The sequence below is a fragment of the Pseudochaenichthys georgianus genome, chromosome 1 (genome assembly GCF_902827115.2).
Source record: "Pseudochaenichthys georgianus chromosome 1, fPseGeo1.2, whole genome shotgun sequence".
NCBI classification, from domain to species: Eukaryota; Metazoa; Chordata; class Actinopteri; order Perciformes; family Channichthyidae; genus Pseudochaenichthys; species Pseudochaenichthys georgianus.
Window position 1 is genome coordinate 9,896,866 of NC_047503.1, and position 25,708 is coordinate 9,922,573.

The 25,708-nt window shown below is 42.3% G+C and overlaps 1 protein-coding gene across 1 annotated transcript in view; it reads left to right on the forward strand.

Moving 5' to 3' along the window:
• The first annotated feature begins 1,354 nt into the window (after positions 1 to 1,354).
• Positions 1,355 to 25,708, forward strand: part of maml3 (mastermind-like transcriptional coactivator 3) — a 126,276-nt gene continuing 101,922 nt past the window's right edge. The window contains exon 1 of the mRNA XM_034083834.1: positions 1,355 to 2,678. Within this exon, the coding sequence (XP_033939725.1) occupies positions 2,307 to 2,678 (372 nt within the window). The 5' untranslated portion in view covers positions 1,355 to 2,306. The remainder of the gene's footprint in view (positions 2,679 to 25,708) is intronic.

Sequence of the window (25,708 nt, forward strand, 5' to 3'; positions counted from 1 at the left end):
TACTGTAATAATATTACTTTGTCGGTAACGGAGTAGTGTAACGCGCTACTTTTATAATCCAGTAATCACACTACAGTTACTAACATTGCCCCGACACGCGTTACTTCGTTACTTTCTAAAATCAGTCATAATCAAACCTCAACAAACACCTGCAAAGAACACATGCTAGGTGAAGCTAACGCACATAGCTGTTGTTTATTTATATCACACACACACACACACACACACACACACACACACACACACACACACACACACCACACACACACACACACACACACACACACACACACGTAGTTCTTCTTCTCTGTTTTCCGGTTGTTGCTTGTTTTGAATGACGAATACACACTACCGCTGCCTGCTGGTAAGGAGAGTTATTGCCACTCACGCATGCGCAGTTCGTACGTGCTCGGCTGAAGTCTGGCTCCAGTGCAACACATGGCCAACACGCAGGAGAACACGCTGACGCAACAGCGTGAGCAGAGATAGACTGCGCAAAATATACAGATAGCAGGAGACAGAGGACAGCCACGGTCAGATAGCAGGAGACAGAGGACAGCCACGGTCAGATAGCAGGAGACAGAGGACAGCCATGGTCAGATAGGAAAACATTCAGGAGCTATCTGGATCAGTCTTATGCGACAATGGAAACTGAACTAAAGAGAACATTTGAAACTTTAGCAGTCTGCGTGATCTGCCTGTAGGGAGGGGCGGGCCGGCCCTGCGAGTAAAGTAACGAGTAAAGTAACGAGTAAAGTAACGAATTACTTTATGTAGATAGTAACGAAGTAGTGTAATATATTACTTTTTTTTAATGTAATATGTAATATATTACTTTTTTTTAGTAACGACCCCATCTCTGTTCATGAGCCACAGAAAATGACGTAATTGATTACTCACATGACATCCTTCCAATTGATTTGTTTCGGTAATGGTATCCTGCAAATCACTACAACATTTTAAAGTTATGCTACTAAAACTGCCAGCTTTCCAAAAGTTTGCTCTGTAATCAGTTTATAATGTATGCATATGTGCAGAACAATGATGAGACTTTATTTGGTAACTATTGAAAATGTTTATCCTAGTGTAAATCAAGGCCCTATTTCATTGCTCAACAGATCTGGTAGTAATAATTTATGATTCCAATTACTTTATTTACAATATAATATATAGCCTAACAATTTCCTTAGCTGCATGTGTTTGAATGCATCTCTGGATATGTTGATTGCAAATGTATTTGTTTTTATTTATAGAGTAAAACAAAACAAAAACAATCCTTGTAAGTCAGACCAGTAAGGTTGAAGCCTAATGAAGAAAATAGCCAGTCAACGGCAACATATTTATTTATCTGGGTTGGTGGAAATAGGGTGTTATGAACACCACACAGGACGGGTTGCAGGTAATACCAGTCCCGTCCTGACCGGGATACACTCCGAGATCCATTCCGGGTTTCCCCTCTGTTCCTCAGCGGGCTCCTCACAGCCTCTAGCTGGTTTTTACTCAACTCCTGTCCTGATATCACTCCGCTGGCATGGTGGAGAAGCGGACCTGATTATTGTGATGGTGGCAGGCGGCAGCAGCCAGTGACTACAGACTTCCGCCACTGCTTCCCATATCCGCGTTTTACGCCGTCTGGGCTACTCTAGTTGCTTCACAACCGGACTACCGAGGGCGCTTTTGCTCTTACACCCAACTAAGCGACATCTTCACCGGGATTTCTTTCAAACCAAAACCATATGAGATGCAAGTTCACTGGGAAACTCCGGAGCCCGTTCGTTTCAGGCAGCAAAACTTTTTCTCAAAGGACAACACCGTAACACGGCGGGTGGACTGTTGCTGCTGCTGCTCCGCGGGACGGTGTGTGTGTATATCACCGTAGAGTGCCTGCAAACCTCCATACCTGTGCGGTATTGTTGTTATTTTCAGCGGAGTTGTTGTTAGCAGCGTGGCAGCAGCTTTATTGTTCAGTTTGGGGCTTGCTCTCGGCTCACTCCGGCTGGGTGTTATTTGTGTTTTCGGGAGCGGTTTGTTTGGAAACATTGTCGAGGAGGGAAGAAGAGACGGTCACTCTCCTAAACATATGACTGCTCGTCTCAAAGCCCTTTAAACCTTCCCGGTTGGTGCTCGCTTCGGCGGCTCTTGTCGGTTCCACATTCCGTCCGCTGTCCGGCTGCTTGGGACCCTTCACGGGGAGGACAGAGAGGGACACTCGGTAGTGGAGGTGGAGGAGGAGGTGTCCGGAGGTGGCGGTGGTGGCTTGACGGGGAGAAAAAGTTCTTCCAAAATAGCAGCCATTCGGCCTAGTGATGGGGGACTTCGCCTCCCCCGCTGCCGGACCCAACGGCAGTATCTGCATCAACAACAGCATGAACCCGGGCGCCGGGAACGTGGTGCCCGCCGGAGCGGTGGGCATACCTAAACACAGCACGGTGGTGGAGAGGCTGAGGCAGCGGATAGAGGGCTGTCGGAGACACCACGTTACCTGCGAAAGCAGGTACCAGCAAGCGCATGCAGAGCAGCTGGAGATAGAGCGGAGGGAGACGGTCAGTCTGTACCAGCGGAGTCTGGAGCAGAGGGCCAAGAAGTCGGCCGGCGGCAGCAGCAAGCAGCCGCAGAGCAAGCAGCAGGACCCGGACTCTGCCTCCTCCACCGAACAGAGGAATAACACGCTCATAGCGGTAAGGACGAGCTCTCAATCACGGCCAAGAATGTCTTATGACACCCTTCACTCACACATAAACATAAGTATACACTCTGTCTTTCATTGCCCCTCCATCTCTCTGTCCCCTAAAATCTTTGACCCCCAATAAGCTGCACTACTCCTACTACTTGTTCACCACTGTGAAAACTTGTTGAAAACACGTTCACTGTGCGCTGGCAATTGCTTTGGAAACACACACTTCACTTTTTCAAACCTGAGTGCCAACTAGTGCTTTTGTTTACAAAGGAATCCAGCCCCTCGCAGAACAAAACAGGCTTCTGAGGCTTGAATGCTGCAGGACTTGGAACATGACAAGCCTGACAGCTGATATTAGATATTTTGCAAGATCAGTGCTGGTTTGTGCTCAAAGGCAGAGCGTTTGGAAGGAAATGCTAATTGTAAGTTTTCACCTTAGAAACTTCTAACTTACTTCTGGAGGCTGGCTGCTTCTTTTTGCATGAAAACAACTTTTTTGTGTATTTGGTGCAAATTGTTCTGCAAGACAGGTTGCTGCATTGTTACTGAACATATTCACAACTTTTTGGGATTCATTCATAATTAACTGTGGAGCTTCACCATAATAAAACAGTGATCACATGACCCGTTTCACAAGGAGGCTTCTCTTCTACACATCTGCATGTCCTTGTAAAAAAAAAAGTTAAAATAAATAGAATAACTCTCACTATCAGCTCAGTAGGTTTTCCAGGCATGATTTCCTGTTGGTAGGGGGCAGTGGTAACATATGGAGGATTGTTCAGTTTCTTATTTGGATCTTGGTGAGAAGTCATTTTTTAAATTCATGGGCAGCTCTTAAAATGGTGTAGACAGAGATGAGGACAGACACCTGCAAACTGTGCCTACCCCCCCTGTTTACTCCACATCTCTTGTAGAAAAGACCAAAGGATACATGTCGGGAATGTCAACATTGTTGTCCCTTTTGTTGCTGCGATGAGCCTAGTTCCTCCCCTTTTTCAAATGCTAAATCAGAACAACTTTTCATTTCTGAGACTGCCTCAGTTGCTTTTTAGGAGCAACGCAAGCCTGACCAGCTACAGCCGGAGAGAGCAGCAGATTGTAAGCGAGCAGGATCTCCCTGTGGAACCTTGTGGACATTATACCGAACCGCCCATTCGATGGCCGGCAACAAATGCTCAGAGAATGAAGGGATTACTGCTTAAAGACACAGTGGCACCCCTCTGCTCGGCTCAGCTCCCTGTTAATGATGGTGACACCTCAAATGCACACACACATTCAATAGCTTGGTATTGGTACGCGTTTGAAGTTATTTAGGCGTGAATTGTAAAGGAGATGAAAGGAAATGAGATAAAAAGCCTTGCGGTCTTTTCCTCTGAGGAACCGAGCTGCAGCTAGATGGCTGCATGTAGTCACTACAGAAGCAGGCATTCTAGGAAAGCCAAGTGTGTTGGCATTGTACCTACACACACCACATACTCATGCACCCCCCCTCCCCAAACCGGTGGGTGTTGTGTTACACACTGCTTTAGGAAGTAACTGTTGAGAAGGTGCACTTGAAGGCTGTTCCATTGAAGTTGTGTATGAAGATTTCAGTGTGCTCGGATAAGTGACACCGATCGATGACTCCTTGGGCGTGTGTTCTGTTGGTTTCCAGTGTCAATATGTGTCACTTTATTAAATGTCAGGAATGTTTACAATACAAAAATAAATAAATGCATGAACATCAATGTGGTTCTTGGAGATAAAAGCAGCAGGACAGTGTTTGATAAATAGTTTGTTCACCTATGGCAGATTGTAGTTATACATCGGAGATAATATACTTGTGATTCCGTGGTTTACACTTCCTTCCAAGTGATGTTCTTTAGCCTTTGGTATTGTCTTCTGCTTGGTCCCAGTACGCTGCGCTCTGGTCTAATAGTTCTCAGACACACCCACATGGTGGCAGGGGCAAGCCTATAATTATAGAAAGCGTGTGTTTGTTTTTCTAGGATAACTATTATTGAGAAAGGAAGAAAGACACTCGGAGCTTCTCCCTTCTTTCCCACCATTTCTTTGACAACCTTCATAGTATATTAGCATACTACAAAACATTAGATGCGTTCTGCCATAAACCCTATGACACAGCGCTGGGATAGTCAATGATTCATTTACAAATTAAGAAGTTACGCACTCTTGACACTGTGTATACTCTGGATTTTGTTGTCCACAAAATGCAGTACATTTTTGCAAGAAGCAAAGAAGTTGTCCAACTTTGGCACATTACAAAAGCCCATAATTACAGTGACCGTGGGGGATACTGAAGCCGTGTTGTCCATTGCACGTACACACAAACAAACCTCATACTACAAAGTGATGCTCAACAGTGTCTTCCACATGAACACAAGATTCACACAAGGCTTATTAATGACCGTACTAGTTTAGTAGTTTAGTACATATTACACACTAACTTTGAAAATTGGTACAGTCAATTATTAAAAAATACTCAGAACAAAATGATGGAGTGTGAAGTGTGCAGGGGGATGTGCAGGGTTCACAGAATTAAAAGGACACAACAAATATCATACAAACGTTGGATGTTAAAGTTTTATGTGCACTGGAAAACATTTCAAGTAAAAATGGGCACATTCTACTACACTATATAACTTAATTATTACAATTGATACAGTGCTGTATTGGTATTAATAAGATATGAATGCTGAATTGCACAGTTTAAGTGTTTGGCTGGTGGTGGTTGAGTCAAATAAAAGAAAATGTTTCTTCTTGCCTACACGATGAACAAGGAATCCAAAAACGGGAAAAACAAGAACATGGGGGTTCATTTAACAATGACAAAACGATATCAAAATATCCGATTTTGAACTAACTAACTCGTGCAGTATCATCCAAGTCTCGTGTCCAATCGTATGCTTACTACTTCCCAAACACATGTATTTAAAAAAACGTACTGTTTAAAACACTCGAGTGCATTACTTGTCCATGTAAGTACTGTTAATGCCCTTTTTTTTTAATGATGCCAATCTCAGTCATTAAATCACACAACATAAAAAGAGATATTACTAGGTATTGTCCATCTGTGATGACCATTGCACTCTTGCACTGTTGTTGGAGAGATTTGTGTGTTATTTATTTTCTGTTATGTAATTGCTAGATGCCAGCACAACATTCTAGTCTAAGTACTAATACTGATTGACTGTCACAAATCTGATACATCTGAAGTTATTTTGTGAAACTTCATTGTGGCTGTATCCAACACGTTATCGTGATGTAACTTTGTCGACATTTGGCTAGTTCCCTAAGGGCAAAGACAAACTACAGAACATGTTCTAGTACCTGTCATGTTTTCCTCGAGATACTGATGGAAGATCGAACTTGTGACCTTTTCAGTTACATACACGTGGCTCTGGGGCAAAATGGGTTAAATAAAGTGCAAAGCAAATCATACTAGCAATAAATAAATGTTTTCTGTCATGCTCACACATACAAAATATTTAGTCTACCTGTTATGAAAGTTGTATTTGCATAATCAGTAATGGTTCAAGAGGGTATGGCAGAAGGCATGGTTCATGTTTAAGTCTTTAAATAGTTGCTCAACCAGTTTTCACCACGCCATCGACTTGGGGCGAGTTGCCTAAGGGCAGAGACAAACTACAGAACATGTCCTGTAGCAGTCGTGTTTTCACTGAGATCCTGACGGAACACCAAACTCGTGACCTTTTAGTTAAAGGCACGTGGCTCTGCAGCAACGGGCTACGGTGTTGCTTAAAGAACGAGATGTGACCTGTACTTTCTGACAAAACATCCAGTCAGATGTGGTTACCTAATCGCTAACAAGTTTCGAGCTGAGGGGCCGAGGTGCACAGCGAGGGGCTCGTTAGTTCCTCTAAAACACAGTAGCTCAGGACAGTCTGTCTTCAGCTCTGCTCGCTCTTTGGCATCCACCTCGCCGAGGAATGTCACACACACACACACACACACACACACACACACACACACACACACACACACACACACACACACACACACACACACACACACACACACACACACACTGTTGTCCTGCTCCACTCTTGGCAGCAGAGGCCGGAGTGTGGGCGGCTGAGTTTTCATGATTCCGAGGCCTTCCCCTCTCCCTCCCTCCCTCCCTCCCTTCCTCTCCTCCCCTCCCTCTGTTCACTGCTTCTCCGGTTTCACCCGTTAGCACAGCGTTAATGTAGCGTAGATGGCTCTTGGTGGCTATAACATTGTTAGCGTCAACTGGGTCTGTCGCCCAAGTGCTATATATAAACCTCTGAGCTGGCATGGAGCTGACACTCACCAGTATGCACACACGCAGAGTAGTGACGTAGATACACACTCGTGACATCACAGTCATGCTGTTTTCGACTCATGACACCGTGCCTTCCAAGCTCTCCCCTTTTGTCTTGAGCCTCGTGTGAGCTTTGTTCAATTTTTGCCACTTTTTTTCTTTGTGCTCCTTGTAACCCTTGACCCTCAGTCCCTACACACACACGCTACAATCTCTGGATGTTTTTGATTTGAGTGCTGCGGCCACATTCCCTTCTACCCACGCTTGTTCACATGTTCTGCAGGAACTCACGCACGTTCAGCACGGACCCTTGAATAATCAGGGGAGCAGCAGTCCTTGTGTTTCAGCTGTTGGCGGAAAGACAAACTCCTGTCCGGAAACTTCTAGTTACTTAAGATAAAAGAAAGGATCTCTTAACCCTCTGAACCACAAGTAATATCAGGGTGTTTTTGTGCCACTGTCATGCTTTACTTCCCCGGGCTTTGTTTTTCACTGCAATGTAAAAGACTTCTTAGAAATAGCCCAATCATGGCTAATAATGCCGTAAATTAGGGTCATTTCACTGAGTTTTAACTCGCATGACTGTTGACCTCAGGCAATCATGGCTTCCATGAATTGACTGTCTTTTGCAGGATCTTGCTGGTGCAAACTATTTATAGTACATTTACATTTAGGTTTTTTGGTGAAATATCGCAATGTAAGGCTTAGATTTGGTTACATCACCTGACGGGAGCAAGGAACATGAGACATTTGTAAAACTTAAGATATTTGCTGTTTTTACATTTTCTAGCTGTGATAAATGGTGTCTTTTTTTGTGATTTGAGAGAAAAAAACGTATAAACCTGTCAGTGAGTTGTGGGGTTCAGAGGGTTAAATAAATCTCAACGCTTATCACACTAGTTCCAAATACTGGCTTTCTGTCATGTACACATTATTACTTGCATGCGTAGTCTACCTGTCAAGAAGTCGGTATTTGTATCATCGGTAATAGCTCAATAGGGTAGAGCAGAAGGCCATGTTCAAGTTTCAGTCTTCAAATATTTGCTCAACTAGTTTGTGCTTTTTCAGTTTTCTCTCCTCCTGACAACTGCAATGAATTTTCCTTCTTAACACGTCATTTCTTAAGCTTCTAGGTTTTCTTGAGAGGTCGCATCCATTGATGTTTGGGGCTATTAATTATCCTTTTTCTTTTAACTTGAGTTTTTCATTCACTCTTGGCTGTGCCCAGTAAAGTCAATGCTCTTGTACACGGAACATCTTGCCTTGTGGAAGAAGTGAAGAATGCTACAAAGTCACTTTCCCCATTAAGAATTCTCCAGACATATCCAACAATATTATTTATTTGAAAGTGTATTAATGTTTAACATAGAGTAGTGGCCAAGCTGTGAATGAGCTATTATTCATTTTAATATTAGATGTTCATTGAAATAATATTGGTTGCTGTGATGGATAATGGTGGTTCTGCTGTAGAGGCTAAACTTATTGTAGCCAACTGCTTATAATATGTGAAAAACGTACAAAAGCACACGTCAAATATAGTAATGATGAAGATAACCCGCAGTTGTCGTCCTTTTCAGGTTTTTGTTCTTTTTTAGAATTGTGTTCAGCTGCTAGCTTGCACCACTGCATATATGTGTGTCATAGCATTAAAGAATCATCTGCAGTTACATTATTGAAACTAGAATGGTGGGAACCCATCTTCACCTCTTGTGTACTCTCACACAGACACTCAAACAGCAAAATAAAATATAGATGAGGTTGTTATCAGTGATCCAATTCAAGCTAATGCACATATTGCGTTGTATTCTTAGAGTAAATGTATTGTGCTTGAAGATGTTTGAGTGTGTGTACAGATTGTTGCCCTCAGTCTTCACTGAACAACCTTCTGTTTCATCATCTAACATGTAGCATATGACATTTTCCTTTAATCATACACCACACACAAACATTTGGCTGTTTTTTTTGTGTGACCACCAATTAGGAATCTGTTCTACAACCAAGTACAACCAATGACCTTGTTAAGAGAATTCCGAAGTTGACCACCCACTGTCAAAAAAAGCTTTTTGCCTTACCCCTAGATTCCACGTACCGTCACGGTTCGGACGTCACGGTTCGGACGTCACGGTTCGGACGTCACGGTTCGGCACATGCAGTCACACGGCGAATACGCCTTTTTTTTTTACGAGTGGGAAAAAAGTCTGTCCTTCAGGGCAGCATCCACTTCACTATTTATAATCCAGGGGGCGGTATTGTGCCTAAAGCTGTTTGCCAGCCGCCCTTAAACAACAAATGAAGAACAAGAAGAAACACAACAACAAAACGAACTAAATACAAGAAGAAGAAAAGTTAGTATGGCGATTTCAGATAACACACAGGAGCTAGAACCCACCTGCTTCTTTTAAATCAGCTGTGTGGGAACATTTCGGGTTCCCTGTGGACTACAATAACGATGATGTGTGCGAGTGGTGGATCCGAGGAGGACGGTGTGTCGGCGTTGTTCGATAGCGGTGCGGTATGCTAATGGTAACACACGCCAAACATGCTAAATCATATCAGAAGGGATCACCCAGATTTGCCAATCACCGGAGCCCGGCAAAAGACAACAGCAGTTCAACAGCTGATCCCCGCAGTTTTTAAGAAGCAAATAGACATGAGAGCAGAGAGACCAAAATAAATAACGGAAGCTTTTGGCATATGTTTTTCAACGACTTTGCGCTCTTGAAACACTTTCTTATTATTTATGATGTAAGACATTCTTTTTAGTTTTACAGCTTGATGAAACCTTTTTGTTTGACATCAGCCATTATAAATACTATGGCCATCTGAGTGTGTGTGGTACTGTTTATGGTTTGTTTTTAACTGTTTAATACAGTTAATTATTCAAAATGTGAGAGTTCCTTATTTTGAAACTGAAACTTGCACTACTGTTAAAAATAAATAACAACAAACCTGGAATTATGCATTTGGAACTTTTTTTTGCTTTTTCTTGAACCGTGACCCCCAAACCGAGGTACGAACCGAACCGTGACTTCTGTGAACCGTTACACCCCTACTGGATAGTGTTTAATCAACGATAGGTTTCCCCCCCCCCTCAAAGGTGATTGGTTCACTGCATCGCAGGTATTATTGTGATTGGCTCTTGGGCCACATCAAAATTAGACGTCATACTGACACCTGACACCACACATACACACGTAGGGAGAGCCGGGACGAAAGTAAGACGGGACAAAAGTAACGGAGCGATTTTATCCGAGCCCAAACAACTTTGACCGGCCAAATTACGTCAGAATTATCAGCATTCAATACTTAACAGACCTACTAAATATCAGGTTTAACTGTCAGGAGTAGCTAGTGTTGTCACGATACCAACATTTCGATACTGATACCAAGTCAAGAATTGCGATTCCGATTCTTTTTCGATACTTTTCTTAAAAAAAGGGAAACAGTCTTAAATGTAATTATTGTGCTTTATTTCACACCATAACCATAACACAAACTTTTAAACAATGAGAACAATAAATAAAATAAATGACAAGAATTCGTATGAAATAAAATTAATACATGTCTGACAGACAGGCCTCGTGGTGTCCGTAGGCTTGCCCTCACTGTCAGAGATATAGCTCAAATACATCCAAATTTCGCTTCTGGCGTCTTTTTTGTCAACAAGCCGAGGCGCAGCGGCAGCTGCACTCCCACTTGCAGCCATGCTTCTCGTTTTCTCACATGCTCTGGCAGCTAGCGCGTGCACGAGAGAGGGGAGGCCGTGGGTTGGCCACCCCTGCTCTATATGAAAACTACTGTTATTGACAAATGTTATGATGGATTATCAGTAATCATTTCAAAGTGACACAGAGACATTGGATTAACCTTCAGCAGCGTTTATATGCGTTTTAATGCCCTTGAACACAACTTTGGATCAGAAAACAGCAAAAGGTAAGACGTATTTGCCGTTTTGGCTACGTAAAGTGAAGTTGTGTGTTGTCTTTGCTTGCCTTTGCTGCCGTGAGTTTTGGTCGCACAGTGATGCTACTTATACCAATGGAATCTGTGGAATATAAATCTTCCATATGATATCTAGTTTGTGCAGATCTGATGAAGAATAAAATATTGTTACCGTGAGTCATGTGCTAAGTGCGTTAGCACTGTTTCACTTAGTGCTAATTCAGACGCTCGGCGTTAGAGTTCTGTTTTGCTTTGGTAAAAATTGTTCATAAATGTGTTGTTAAGTGGGTACGACACATTAATAGGTTGTTAAATGTTAAGAAGCCCTGAGACACAGTTTTGTGAATATTGTTGTGTTTTGCCACCGGGGGCAGAGGCATGGGGTTTAACAGGTTAATGGATTACATGCATACACCGTCAGCGCACTGTGAAACACACTGTAAGGAGCAGGATTCTAAAGACGATCTGAGTTGTTAAACAGAAACTTGTGTGTTTACAGCAGATGGGACTGCGTTTGTACGTTAGTATGTTTGCTCGATGTTGCAGTCAAGTGGCAGAAAGTAGCCAGCATTAGCTAATTTCTACTTCCACTGTTGGACATCAGACATTTTGAGCAACAACATGCTTGTTGTGGCAGTTCCGTGTATCTTACTCTGGCATAAAAGCAGCCAAACTTGTTGTTTAAATGTGTCTGTTAGGGTAAGTCAGAAGGGTCACAAAAATGTATCGGAAAATGTGCACACTGGAAATGTGGATTGGGTCTGGTTCTTTTGTCACAGCAACCCAATTGTAATGAAGGTCTTGGTTTAACCATTTTAGCCGACACCCTCCTGTTATTGTGGTCTTCTGTTACTAAGGAATTCAGAATAATATTAACACTTCAGTGGTAATAACATGTTCAGTACATTTTTTTAACCAAGTCTTGCCAATGTTAATCTGGTCTGCTTTTATTTCCGTCATCATGAGTGGTTCTAATCACCCAACTCCCTCCTTTTCTCACTCATGTGATTAATTTTTCCCAAGATAATGCTAGAACACACACATCCTTAGCAAATTAGTAACAATATGTAAGTAGCAATTTACTGTTGTAGCTTGTGGAGGTGGAGTTAGTTTTAACTGCGTTGTACAGTTTGGTTGAAAAGTGGTTGTGGTTTTGTTATACTTATACTAGTATTAGAACATTTGATCTGCTTGGGGCTCTTAATCAAACCATATTGGAAATGTATCCTTGGTGCAATTTCTTACAACTCAAAGACATCTGAAACATGACATGGGTTCCCAAAAACATTGGAAACTGATGATTCTACCTTCACAATGCAATTTATAATTTTATAATCTCCACAAAATAGGTTATGTTGTTGTTTGTTTTATGTTTGTTAGCAGGGTTATGAAAAAAACCACTGGCCTGATTTTCATGAAACTGGGTGGAATCGTCAAGCATGGTCGAAAGGAAGAACCAAATAAAATGTTCGATCTAAATGACTAATACACATTATTTTTCATTCACTTATGGCAATGGGACCAAGTGTATCCTTCTAGTATTGGGTAACACAGATCACTTCCCTCTCAAATGTTCTGGAGGAGCAGCAGAATATTGGAGAAAGTAGCATTAATGATACTTATGTACAGTACTTGGTTATACAGATTGTGGTTTCATGGGGAAAACCCAATTATGTGTTTTTGATCTATCTGACTTCCTTCTCTTCTCAGACTGAAGCCCTTTTAGTTTGTGATCCATACAAACAAAACCTATTCACCTCTCATCAACATGATTTCTCATCTCCCTTATGCACACATGGTTAAAGAACACTTAGTCAGTGGTGACTGCTGAGGAAATATCACCTCCTCCTCTTTGACAGACACTTTTCAGCTTCCTGCTTTGTGCCAGGCAACAACTCAATGACCTTCCTGTTACCTTCCTGTTTGTCTATTTTGAAAAAAATATTTTTTTTAACCAAATCATATGACCCTCTTCCATCCCCTTTATTTCTACATCCACCAGTCACACAGCTCCTACCTCTGTTTGACCTTTTATATTTTCCTCGTTCCTCCCTCCCTACTTTCCTTTCCATCATTCACACCCCGGCCACCTGCGCCTTTCTTTCTCCATCCCTCCCTCCATCTCGTCACCCCTTGTCTCCGGTGATCCCTGCTTCAGTCTCAGCTAGCAGGCTTAGCGCTCTAAAGCTCTCCAAACGCAGGTCGGTGGCAGGGAGAAATCCAGCGCTAAGAGGGAATTACCTAACACACAGACTCAAGCAACACACACAGGCTGTTACTGTATACCCACTGATCTGTACACACACACACACACACACACACACACACACACACACACACACACACACACACACACACGTATCTGTTCAATAACCGTTAACAGGTCTGTTTTAAAGTAAGTCTGACGATTCTTCATTCAGGCACACTTTTACCCGTATTCGTTTGAGTTTTCTGTCATTGCGTGAAATGTTGGAGACCGGTATCAGTCGCCTCTTCTCTCCTTTGTTGACAATGACATTTGTTGTTCTTTTGAGGGCTGGCCAGACCCCCTGCACCTTCCTATTGAGCTAGTGTCATGAATTCTTTATGAATGTTTGCGTGTGCAAGTGTGTGTGTGTGGGGCCCTCAGCTGCATCAATAGCCATTAGTGCAGCAGCCGGGGTAATTGTGCCACAGTGGCTGCAGTGCAGGAGGAAAGAAAAAACCGACATTATCTGATCATACTGCAGAGGGCAATACGGAGAGAAAAGATGGAGCGAGGACACGACGAAGCAGAGCAGGACAGTGTGAGGGAGGATATTAAATGTGTGGTCAGACAGTTACGGCTGACATGGTTGCTATGCCGATGTCTGCTAACTGATTTATAAAAGGTGATTTCAGAGTGGGAGTCCTATTGTACTGCAATGGTGGGACCTACAAATATGACAGTGATTGACTGATGGCTTCTCATATTGCCTGAAACCACACCTGGAGCCAACACATGTGGTTGAAAAAGAGCCGAGCTAGATGTTGTCAGTCTCGGCTGATTTATTTAGCCTCACACCGGCCTGAATCTATTTATGCAGTTCATTAAATCACAGTTTTTGAAACAATGTTTTGCGTGTTGTTCTCCATATTTGGCCTTGGAAACGGTAGTTAAAGCTCACTTAACTCTGGGTCCACTTAGCTACTTTGATTTGAGAGGCAGTTAAAAATGCAAATGTGCCCTGAATTAAGATTTTGTTTTGACTAACAGTACGAATGTTGGTAGAGTATTACCAATCCTGTTGTCTGCTCCTATCTGATACCTGAATTCAATACTCGACCACTAATCACATAAAATCGACATTTAATTATTATTTGCAATGAATTGAAATGTATTGCAATCTATTTGAATTTCAGGTTGAGTCCTCCTCACATATAAACAAGTGTAGGAGTCTAGATAGCTAAAACGATTCTTTGAATGTTTCGAAAAACTACTTAAAGTAAATGTTTATACTGGACGACTGTGGCTACGAGTTCTTCAATGGGAAGGTTGTGGGTTTGATCCCAGCCCTTGCAGTCAACATGTTGATGTCTCCTTGGACAAGATACTTAACCCCAATTTGTTCCCGATGGCATGGCAAACGGTGTGTGAATGTGTGTGAATGTGAGCTTACTTCAGCAAATGGCACATTGCTTTGTATGAATGGGGTGTCAATGGGTGAATGATGACTTGTAGAATGTACATCGCTTTAGGGGTTGTAAAGACTGGATTGCGCTATATAAATACAGTACCATACACATGATCATAAGATAATTTCAAAATGATGTGGCAATGGCAAATTGACCACTTTACCATCAAAGCTATAATAGTACTTTTCCCGTTTAGTTCCGTAAAAGCCCTGACACACCAACCCGATTTTGGGAGTCGGAGGCCGTCAGAGGCAGTCGGGCATTCGCGGCGACCAGAGATGGGGTCGTTACTAAAAAAAAGTAATATATTACATATTACATATTACTTTAAAAAAAAAGTAATATATTACACTACTTCGTTACTCTCTACATAAAGTAACTCGTTACTTTACTCGTTACTTTACTCGCAGGGCCGGCCCGCCCCTCCCTGCAGGCAGATCACGCAGACTGCTAAAGTTTCAAATGTTCTCTTTAGTTCAGTTTCCATTGTCCCATAAGACTGATCCAGATAGCTCCTGAATGTTTTCATATCTGACCGTGGCTGTCCTCTGTCTCCTGCTATCTGTATTTTGCGCAGTCTATCTCTGCTCACGCTGTTGCGTCGGCGTGTTCTCCTGCGTGTTGGCCATGTGTTGCACTGGAACACAAGACGCAAGACTTCAGCCGAGCACGTACGAACTGCGCATGCGTGAGTGGCAATAACTCTCCTTACCAGCAGGCGGCGGTAGTGTGTATTCGTCAGTCAAAAGATGCAACATCCGGAAAACAGAGATGTTATGAATGTTAGTAACTGTAGTGTGATTACCGAATTATAAAAGTAGCGCGTTACACTACTCCGTTACCGACAAAAGTAATATTATTACTTTGGCGGCGACCTACTCAGGTTGGTGTGTCCCGCACCGTCGTCTCTTTACGGCAAATGTTCACACCTCCAGCGGCCGATTCAACTTGATTTCACCCATTTAGTGCGGTTTCTCCTGATTTTTCGCTCCGGCTTCTTAATCTCTGCAGCCGCAAGTAACACTCCAATTGCTGATAACGTCAGTACCATACGATACATGTTTTCGATCGACGAGAGAGAGTGAAAATGGAACCGAGACGCTATTTGTTGTTTGTTTATATCACGCAGTCTGTTCTTCTTCTCTCGGTGTTTAACGCAGTCTGTCTTCCGGTTGTTGCTTCTTTTGAATGACGAATACACACTACCGCTACCTGCTGGTAAGGACAGTTATTGCCCTTCGGTACGCATTCTTTGGTCTCAGGTTGGTGTGTAGCGGCCTTAAGTGCCTGGAATTTTGCATTCACACCAAAAAGAGTACTTAGTTCCGAGGACTTTTACCCCCTTTTCAGTCCCTGCTAGAGAGGTGGTACTATCCTGGGGAGAAAAAAGTACCAATTTCGATTGGCTGGGCGAATTGAAAACCACGACCCCGTAAAACTGTGAAAAGTTTTGTGAAGCCGCCATTCTATTTGCTGGCATTAGCATTATTAGCATTAGCCCTGCGCACCAACGGAGAGAGAATAATTTATGGAAACACAAAAAAAAACATGGGGAGCGGTGGAGATGAGGAGGTGTCGGCGTTCTGGCGATTTACTCGGAAGGCTTCAGTAGAAGCTGAAGCCAGTCCCCAACTCCGGGGACTTCCGGCGGCAGTATACGCCGTGAAGTGGTTTGCGGCCTGCCAGTAAACCCAAAGCAGAGGAAGTGACGTCAGCGGCTTCATTTGCGTAATCTTCCCTTAGGGAATTTATTCCGGTGTGAACGCGATCTGTACTTAGTTCCATGGGGGTACTAAGTGCCGGGCACTAAGTGCCTGCACTAAGTACGGCAAAGTACTTTGCCTGAAAGCGGCTCTTGCCTTGTCCTTTTCCCCAAGTAATTTTTAAACAAACGTAGTATATTAGTTGAGGATTAACGTAGATGTGAAGCCGGAGTGTTCAAAACGTAAGATGTATATCAGATTGTATCTTTTAGAACTTCTTGAAGTTGTTGTGGGGAGAAAAGGTCAAATTTGTAAAATTGAAGCCAAGAATAACATTTCAGATCTTTACTGAAACTGGAGCAAATGGAGTACATGTTTTGTGATTGAAACTTCAGAATAAAAAGAGATGTAAAATGTCTGACATATGTACAACTATTCTTTAGTTCTTCTGTTCTCTGTGGGCACTTTCTGTTCCATTCAGTTGTACTTGTTTTGGTTGGTGATGCATTGAGCCGTGTTTGGTTATGCTGAATACTCCGTCAGCAGCCTGCCTGCAGATCACTTCCTGAATGGTTCCTAAAATAGCAGCAACAACGATCACAACCAAGGAAACACGCCAGCTGCTCTCTTCAAAACCACACTCACTTTCTGCTAACTCCTTAGTCTGGGTTACAAGGATTACCATTAGCTACTTTTAAACACTTTCAGCAATAAATTAATCCAAGCCGTATTTGTAGCAGCAATTCTTCTACGCTTAAAATGATAACAGATATGAATAACAAGTTAAAAAAAAATTATGTCTAGCACAATGTCTTAAATTAATTAAACACAAATTGATCTTTCCAAAACAAAAATGGAATGCAGGAATCATATCAGGAAATGTAATACAGAGGTATACTAAAATGAGAAGTTTCAGCTAAGATAAGTCAACTACTAGTTACACAGATTATCAATAGCATTAGCAAATACTTATAAATACATAGAAAATCAATACTACTCATTTCAGTATGGTTAATATGAAGCTAGCAAACATGAGCTCATAGAGCTGCAACGGGTATTCAATTGATCAATTAGTTAACCAACAAAAATATAATCACCAATTATTTTTTGATAATCATTTAAATGATATCAGAAAGTAGCAGTTATTATGGGCATTTTCAATTTCTCTTTGTTTTCTATCATATACAAATTATTATCTTTGGGTTTTGGACTGCCCAAAAATATTGTAAAGAAATATTGAAAATAAATATTGTAAATATTGTAAAGATGCTCCGATCGATCGCCTGCCGATCGATCGGAGCATCCCTATAAATAGTTTCAGCCCTAAGCTTAGCGTAGACACTGGATGCATCTAGCTTGGCTCTCTCCAAAGTGGAAAATGTGTCCTGCCAACACCCCTTTTCCAATCAAATTATTCAAATTCAACGATCATGTTGCTATTCTTGTGCTTACCCAGTAGAAAAAGCGCTATGAAAATGTGTGAGCATCAGAGGTGCTTGTAGGCTGATCGTATTAGTCTTAAACAGAGACAAGCTACATGTTTCCAGTCTTTATGGCAAGTAAAGCTAACAGGCTAATGGCTGTAGCTTCATATTTAAACTGCAGACATTAATTTAATAGAAAGTCCACACAAAGTATGTGCAGCTGGAGTTATTTATCTTGCGCTCCCAATTTTCTATTTAATATTGATCACATTTGCCTTATCTATGTTGCCCAATCCTGCTTTGTCATGATTGCGATGCAGTGAATGTAAACAGAGCGCTGGCGGTTGCGTCTGCATTCCTGCTAGAAATAGTGACCATGCTGGACCGTAGTTGGGATACCCAACATGTTATTGTGTGGTTATGACATATGACCTCGTGGTTGTATGTTTTTTGTTTCCGTTTGAAGATTTGGTATCTACGTCACTGGGAACCTTTCTTTTGTCTCGGCGTCTTCTAGTCTGTCTCCGTTATCTCTACCACTTTCTTCCTCAGCTCAGTGGTCCTGCCTGCCAGCCTTTGCACATCACAGTAACTCCTCAACCTCTGCTTTCTGTACTAGTCCTCCTTCTTTCCTATCTCTCTGGACTCCACTGAGAAGACAACACCAGCAGATGTTTCCCCTACTCTCTGCTGTCACAATTCACTTCAGTGTGTCACACGAAGCACTGGAACTCACAAGATCAGTGCAAGGTAGCAGAAATAGCCAAGAAAAAAAAAATGTCCCTGAAGAGTTTGAGCAGATTTGGGTCAGACGCTGTATGTGTTTTGGCAAGTGAGCTTTGTGGAGTTAGCAGCCGAAACCGTTTAGTTTTAAAGCCCGAAAAAGTCTTTCATTTTGGCAAAAGTTTCAAAATGCAGAACTTCCCTGAACATAGTGAAAAGAAGTGATTATACTCCTTTCAAGCTTTGTAATAGTCACTTTTCCCTCTTCTTGACAATGGCAAGTGTGGGATTCTTGCTTTATGTTTGGCTTGTTGACAGTTAAGGAGCCATTGGGTTTTTTAATGGATGCTTAATGACTGCTGCACAAAACATAACAAAGAAAGCCCCTCGAGGATCCGTACTGTCAGCCAATGAAGGCCCCTGGAGAGACGGAAAAGTCCTAATCTTTGTCATGCACATATGCTTAATATTTTGGTACATTAACAGTGTATTTTCCACACCATTGCTTTTCCAGCTCATTACACCTATGTGCTTTGCGAAAAACAACAGCATGGTCTTTGCAAATACAAGCTGCTCTCAGTATGCAGACAGACAAAGATTCTCTTACTTCAAATGTCTTACGCAGTGCTGGAACCAGAGTCTGGAAATAGAAAATATAGGTGACAGGACTGATCAACACCTACCCAGTGAGGGCTGGTCAGAATAAATACTACATTTCAGTGGGTTTCAGACATGACAATGGATAGAAGTAACAAATATAAGCAGCTTTCAGAAATACACTCTGTATTTGTTCACAGCTTATGAAGAGGATCATTGTACATCCTACTAATACCTTACGAGAACATCGCAGCCTTTTTGTGATGACGGTTGGTATCAGTCCAGACTGAAATAACTGTTAGGTCGATTGGGGTAGACATTCATAGTACCTTGAGGATAATTCCTACTGTTTTGCGCAGTGAAAAAAGTCAAGTTTCGATTCTATTGTGACATTCCCTGCTAGCTTGTGCCGCTTCATACTGCCGTCTTCTGATTGGTGGCGTGTCTCAAGGTCAGCGGTAACAAGGTCAAAGTTGAGATAATTGACTTTAACGCATAGAAATAGTTCCGAGTAGTGCGCAACGTAGAGGATAGCTCTTCCACTGCTCTCTCCATAAAAACACAACGCCAGCACAGAGCGTTTTTGCCGCTTGTTGCTGCTTTAGGGTGCGTTATGACCACACGCGAAATCCGTTTCCGTCTTGGGCAAATACATTTTTTATGAATTTCTTTAACATTTTTTGCAACTTGTTCACCCTTAACCCCCAAGGGAATTACTTCTTCAGCAAAGGAAGTTGGGCCTACCTACAAATGGACCACATATATTTATGTTTTTTTTGTGGAAATCCACCATGGCCAAAGAAACGACTTTTACCTATTGTGGAAGTCCCAGAGACGACTGAAACACTGTTGTACCAAGTTGAAATATTGCAACTACAGGGGATGCCTTTTAGTTGTTTCTATTGACTTTGTAATACATTGCCTCACATTTGGTATTACCTTTAGTCTTGTTTCATTCAATAAGTTCCCAATTGATTTCCATAAAGTAGACTTAATAACAGCATATTATAGGTTGGTATTGAAATATATAATTCCACTTGTCATGATTGAGATTTATCCATATTTCCCACTCACCAACTGTGGTGTATTATCTCTAAGGTTCTTTCTCATCCTGCTCCTTTTGACTCTTGCCAGCATCGTGCTCAGGTTTCAGTTTGGACAAAGCCTGAATTATACATCAGTGTTGAGGTGTTGCTGTGGCTGATTCATACTTACCTAGGCTTCACCTGTTCTCCGTAAAAGCATCACTGCAAAGCTAGATTTATTCTATTAGTAATCACATGCACATGGTGTTGTGGAGAGAAAAAGACACTGTTAACGGACTGCCATGGAAGTGCCTTTGCTAGAAAGGGAAAAGTTAATGCATTTAGACTTATAGGAAACAACATCGTACCATGACACTTTGTTCAGCCTTAATTGTGCCAAGTAACATTCTGAACATTTCAAAGACTCGGATCAGCTTTAACTGCCTTGGACCTGAGTGGGCAAGACAGCCTCAGTCTCTTGTTCGGGAGCCTTTTAACTCTGCAGCGTAATCTGCCCTGATTATCGGACCTGTGTGCCCTGAGAATCAAAATTATCCTGTCGGGGGTTTTAAGATTTTTTTGTACAAAATGCGACCTAATCTTCCAGCCTCCTGTGTGTGCCTCAGAAGTCATGGAAAAATCAGGAAGAAAATGAAATGAGACTTTTTGTGAGAATTTCCTCTCCTGAAGAGGGCAGGTAAAGGAAACAGACTTGGGGATACGGCAAAGAAATGGCACGGAGCCTGATTTAGTACAGCTGCACGTACACATGAGCTTCCCATTAGCACCCCCCCCTTTTTTTGTCTGTCTGTCTCTCTCTCTCTTTCTGTCTCTCGCTCGGTCTGTCTCTCTGTGTCTTTCTCTTTGTGTGTCCGTCCCCCTCCACCTCCCCTTCTCCCGAGTGGCTGTTTTTGTGGATTGTTCTCCCGCCGTTGTCATAGCGACTGTGATGCAGACCGTGTGTGTGTGTGTGTGTGTGTGTGTGTGTGTGTGTGTGTGTGTGTGTGTGTGTGTGTGTGTGTGTGTGTGTGTGTGTGTGTGTGTGTGTGTGTGTGTGTGTGTGTGTGTGTGTGTGTGTGTGTGTGTGTGTGTGTGTGTGTGTGTGTGTGTGTGTGTGTGTGTGTGTGTGTGTGTGTGTGTGTGTGTGTGTGTGTGTGTGTGTGTGTGTGTGTGTGTGTGTGTGTGTGTGTGTTGTGTGTGTGTGTGTGTGTGTGTGTGTGTGTGTGTGTGTGATAAAACAGCAGAGTGCTCTCGGCTTAGAGAGGAAGTGTTTGGAGAATTATGTAATGTTCTCTTTTTTTAAATTGGGAAAAGTTAAGAAGAAGAAGGAAAAAGTCTCTGTCTTTGTCTGCATATTGCTCAGTATACCAGGGCAGGGGTTATGAGTGCCCCACACCTAAAGGAATGGGTGTTTTAGTAGCTATGTGTAGATATTTAGTATTTTTGTAAGTAGGATACAGATTTGACACACACATCATGCTGCATGTTGACGCGAGGCTCTTTCCTGTGTGTAAAGTTTCCATGAAGCCCTTGGGCTCCGTGCCAGCAGCCACCTTGTATAGAAGAGGGAGGGGAACAGGGCAGAAAGGAGGAGGAGAACAGTTGGATGGGATGGGAGGGGAGAGGAAAAAAAAAGGGTGGTAAGAATTTGGGCTTTGTGCCAAGTGGGAGGTGTGTGAATCCTTGTGACGCTGCCATTCTCCTGCAGAGAGCCCTCTTATTGGACAACATAAGGGGGTCCTATAAATAGGCTCCTAATCTGCAAAAGTGAGAGCTAAAAATAGAGAGAGATGCAAACAGACAGACAGAGGGGGATCAAGAGAGGTAGTGATGAGCAGTGTGATAAAGTACAGTTGTAAAGAATAGTGAACAGCAAAAAAGTTGGGCAAAGTGTGAAAAAAAAAAAGTGAAATTTAGAACTGAACCAAGGACATCACATTAATAAATAATGAGTCCTGATTCACTTCAGACCTACTGTCACCTTAAGAGACCATCTCAGTGTTTGTTAAAGTTTGAACCCATTTTCTATGAAGTCGAATCCTTATATCGTTCTTTGAAAACTCCTCATATGTTTTCTAAATAAAAGGGTAACCTTGTTTGGCTGCACAGAATAGTTTCAAATTGTATTTATTTATTTTGCCATGTTGATTAATTTTGATTCAATGCAGTTTTTTCTGCAAAGTTGCAGTTAAAGTTGAGGTTACACTAATATTATCATTTGTATAGATTTCCACTCCAGTGGTGGCTGTGTATGAATTATCCAAACATTTCCAAGAAATCCAGAGTATTCTAAAGCTCTGTTGTGACTGGTCTGCCGCTTAGAGATGTCCCGACCCTTAGCGGGACAATGTGTTGGAGCGCTAGCCAATAGAAGCACGGGTGTATATAGTGTTGTCACGTTAGGGAAGTGAACAAAAGCGTCCAATGGAGGCGCTTCATTAAGGGGTGGGAAGACTGTGGGAGGGAAACTCCCTCTGGCGGAAACTTTGGGATTATAGCCTTTGCTGACCATTTACATGCACACAAACATATATACCTCACTACAGGAAAGGGAATACTAAAAAAAATAGATCCCCTTTAAGAACAAACACGTTTTAGGGACTTCCTATTAATCTCCGTATGGTGTTACAGATACTGTGTATTGTTTGTATTACCTACATTTGGCCTTACACCGCTGAAGTCTACAACCTTTAATTCATTTTGTTTTGTGTAAGTCCCAAATTGTGCCTAAAAGGAAGTAAATGAAAGAAAAAAACAGCAATTGTATGCCTAAAAAATAAGTACTGCAGTCAAGGCAATAATGAGTTATCTAGTCATCTTGATAACCAAACATGGATGTTGTGTAATGCCAGTGCTGTGATTATTTGTATCGAAAGGTTGCTAATGTCTTTCTGTGAAACATATACACACATTTTATTTTGCATATTTATCACTGGCCTGACGCTCCCTTTATCTGTTTGAGTAAAAGCTTGAACTCCAAAAATCTGTGCGGTAAAAGCATAAGAGTAAGAGCTCTGTTGAAGTTCCTCCTCGGTCTTTTACTCCTAAAATCGACTTTTTCATGTCTTCTAATCTCCTCTTTTCTCCAACCTCCCCTTCGCCCCACTCATTCATAGCTTTCTCAAGTCTCTAATTATGTTCACTTGCAGAGTGAGGTGTGTGTGTGTGTGTGTGTGTGTGTGTGTGTGTGTGTGTGTGTGTGTGTGTGTGTGTGTGTGTGTGTGTGTGTGTGTGTGTGTGTGTGTGTGTGTGTGTGTGTGTGTGTGTGTGTGTGTGTGTGTGTGTGTGTGTGTGTGTGTGTGTGTGTGTGTGTGTGTGTGTGTGTGTGTGTGTGTGTGTGTGTGTGTGTGTGTGTGTGTGTGTGTGTGTGTGTGTGTGTGTGTGTGTGTGTGTGTGTGTGTGTGTGTGTGTACCCTACAGTCGCCCGCATTTTTAAGCCTGTAATTAGAGCTCTTTAAGATGACAAAAATTCTGAGAAAATGTTTAAAAGAGCAGGCCTTGGCATGTGCGTGGACGTGCACACTGGGGCCACGGAGAGAAGTGAAAAGCAGAGAGGGGGTGGGATACTTCTTCTAAAAATAATCTTTTCTCTCAGAGCTTTGCGAGACAGGTCATGGAGATGTAGTGGTGGTATCATCATTTGTTGTGAACTAGGACAAGTCTTTGTGTTGGTCAGGACTTTAAAGAGGCCTTATTATTCTTTTTTTCCCTTTCATGTAGTGTGTTATATAGGTTTTAGTGCATATAAATGGTCTGCAAAGACTAAAAACCCAAAGTTCCCTCCAGATGGATTTCTTCCCACTGGACTCCTGTGTTAACTTCTGTAACATAGTGACATCACTATGTAACACTCACACTTCTATTGGCTAGCGCTCCAACACAATGTTCATGATAGGCTAGGCGGGACATTTGTGAAAGATCTCTAAGCGGTTAACCAACAGTAACAGAGCCAGCCAGCTAACCAATCAGAGCAGACTGGGCTCTGGTTTCAGACAGAGGGTGAAAAGAGGTGCTGCAGCACAGGTAGTATGAGAAAAATAAAGAGCTTTTTGAACATTAAAGCATGGAGACATGTCACGGTAGAGGCACTAAATACAAACATGAACCTATATGAGCATTATGTGGCCCCTATAGTGGCTGGTAACAGAGAGAGTGGTGGACTTGAGTATAATGAGTCTATATTTAAAGCTGTGTGTGAGCCTGTGCCCGTGTGTTTTAGAAAGTGACTCATCATTTGTATTTTTGCACGTACAGTAACCCAACACTCGACCCAATCCAGCCAAGGACTAGAGCAACACTTATTATTCACTCTTCTTCTCACTGGGCCTGCCATTTTTCACTCTGGCATATTAATGTTCATTTATTGGCATTTTGAGTCTATCTTTTCATCTTAATACGTCTTTCCTTTGCTCCAATGCCAAACTTTCTGGATGTTTAAGCCTCTGTCAGTGCAGCTTCAGTTGCAGTCGTGTGCTCTTAACACCAAAAGTATCATGTCTCAGTGAAACCACTTCCTCACTTCCCCCTGAGCTCTGGGTCACGTGAGGTCACATCGGCCTCCATTGTGGCTCCAATACATGTGTTCACTTGCACTCAATGTGAGGCTGCAGTCCACACAACTGGCTGCAATCTGTAGATACATCGGTTTGGTTTTAGAAGTGAAATACCTTATGGTTTCGATTTTCACACTAGTGCTTTTCTGTTGTTTTTTTAAGCAGGTGGATGTTATCACTGTCAAGCAAGGTTGATTGAATTCATTTGAATCCATTCATGACTGCAAATCATGTATTAGATTAGAACGGAGCTTGGAAAACGAGGGTAGAAAAAAAGCTGTGAAATATAGGTTTTCTTATTCTGGCTGTTTATGCATTGATCAAGTGTGTATCATTTCATGATATTTTAACAAGTATGTTGGAAGTTAAGAGTAGAACTGCATACATGCCAACCTTTCCAAATCCAAAAGAGGTAGGTTTGCGCACAGCAAATGTGCACGCCCAAATTAGGTAATCAGAAGAAATGGAACCCCAGTAATCACATGTATAAACCGTATTTAACATATATTGCATCATTTTATGCATTTTTCAGAAAAAGTGGTAGTTTGGTAAACAGTAGGGATGCACGATAATTATCGGGCCCATATTAGGAATTATGACGTCATCCCGATAAACCCGATATCAGTATTAATAGCCCCGATAATATACAATATATTTTTGGGGTAAAAAAAAGAATAAAATACTGCGGTGTGGGTGGATTGGGATGAGGGGCGCTTGTTTTTCACTCGGCTCCTCCCGTTTTGCCAGTACTGTGGTATTAGTGGTTTAGGAAGAGGGGAGTTCTTCACAAATCCAGCGCTCCCTAATACTTCGAACCTGATCAGTCACCTGAAACATCGCCATCGCTACGATCGTGTGTTAAAAGCGTACGAAGACAATAATACAATAGTGTGTGTGTGCGTGCGTGCAATGTGCAACTCAAGGCATATACTCGAACTGGAGCTGCCTGGACGCTGCAATCGTGTTGCGCACTATCCGTGCTGAGTGTGCTGACTTTTCGTACAATGTCCCACTGTCTGGCTGCCTGCATAAAGTCAAGTGCTCGGAGCAGTTGTGGCGAAATGTCGCTCCTCTGTTTTCATTTAAACAGCTCCTTATATCCGT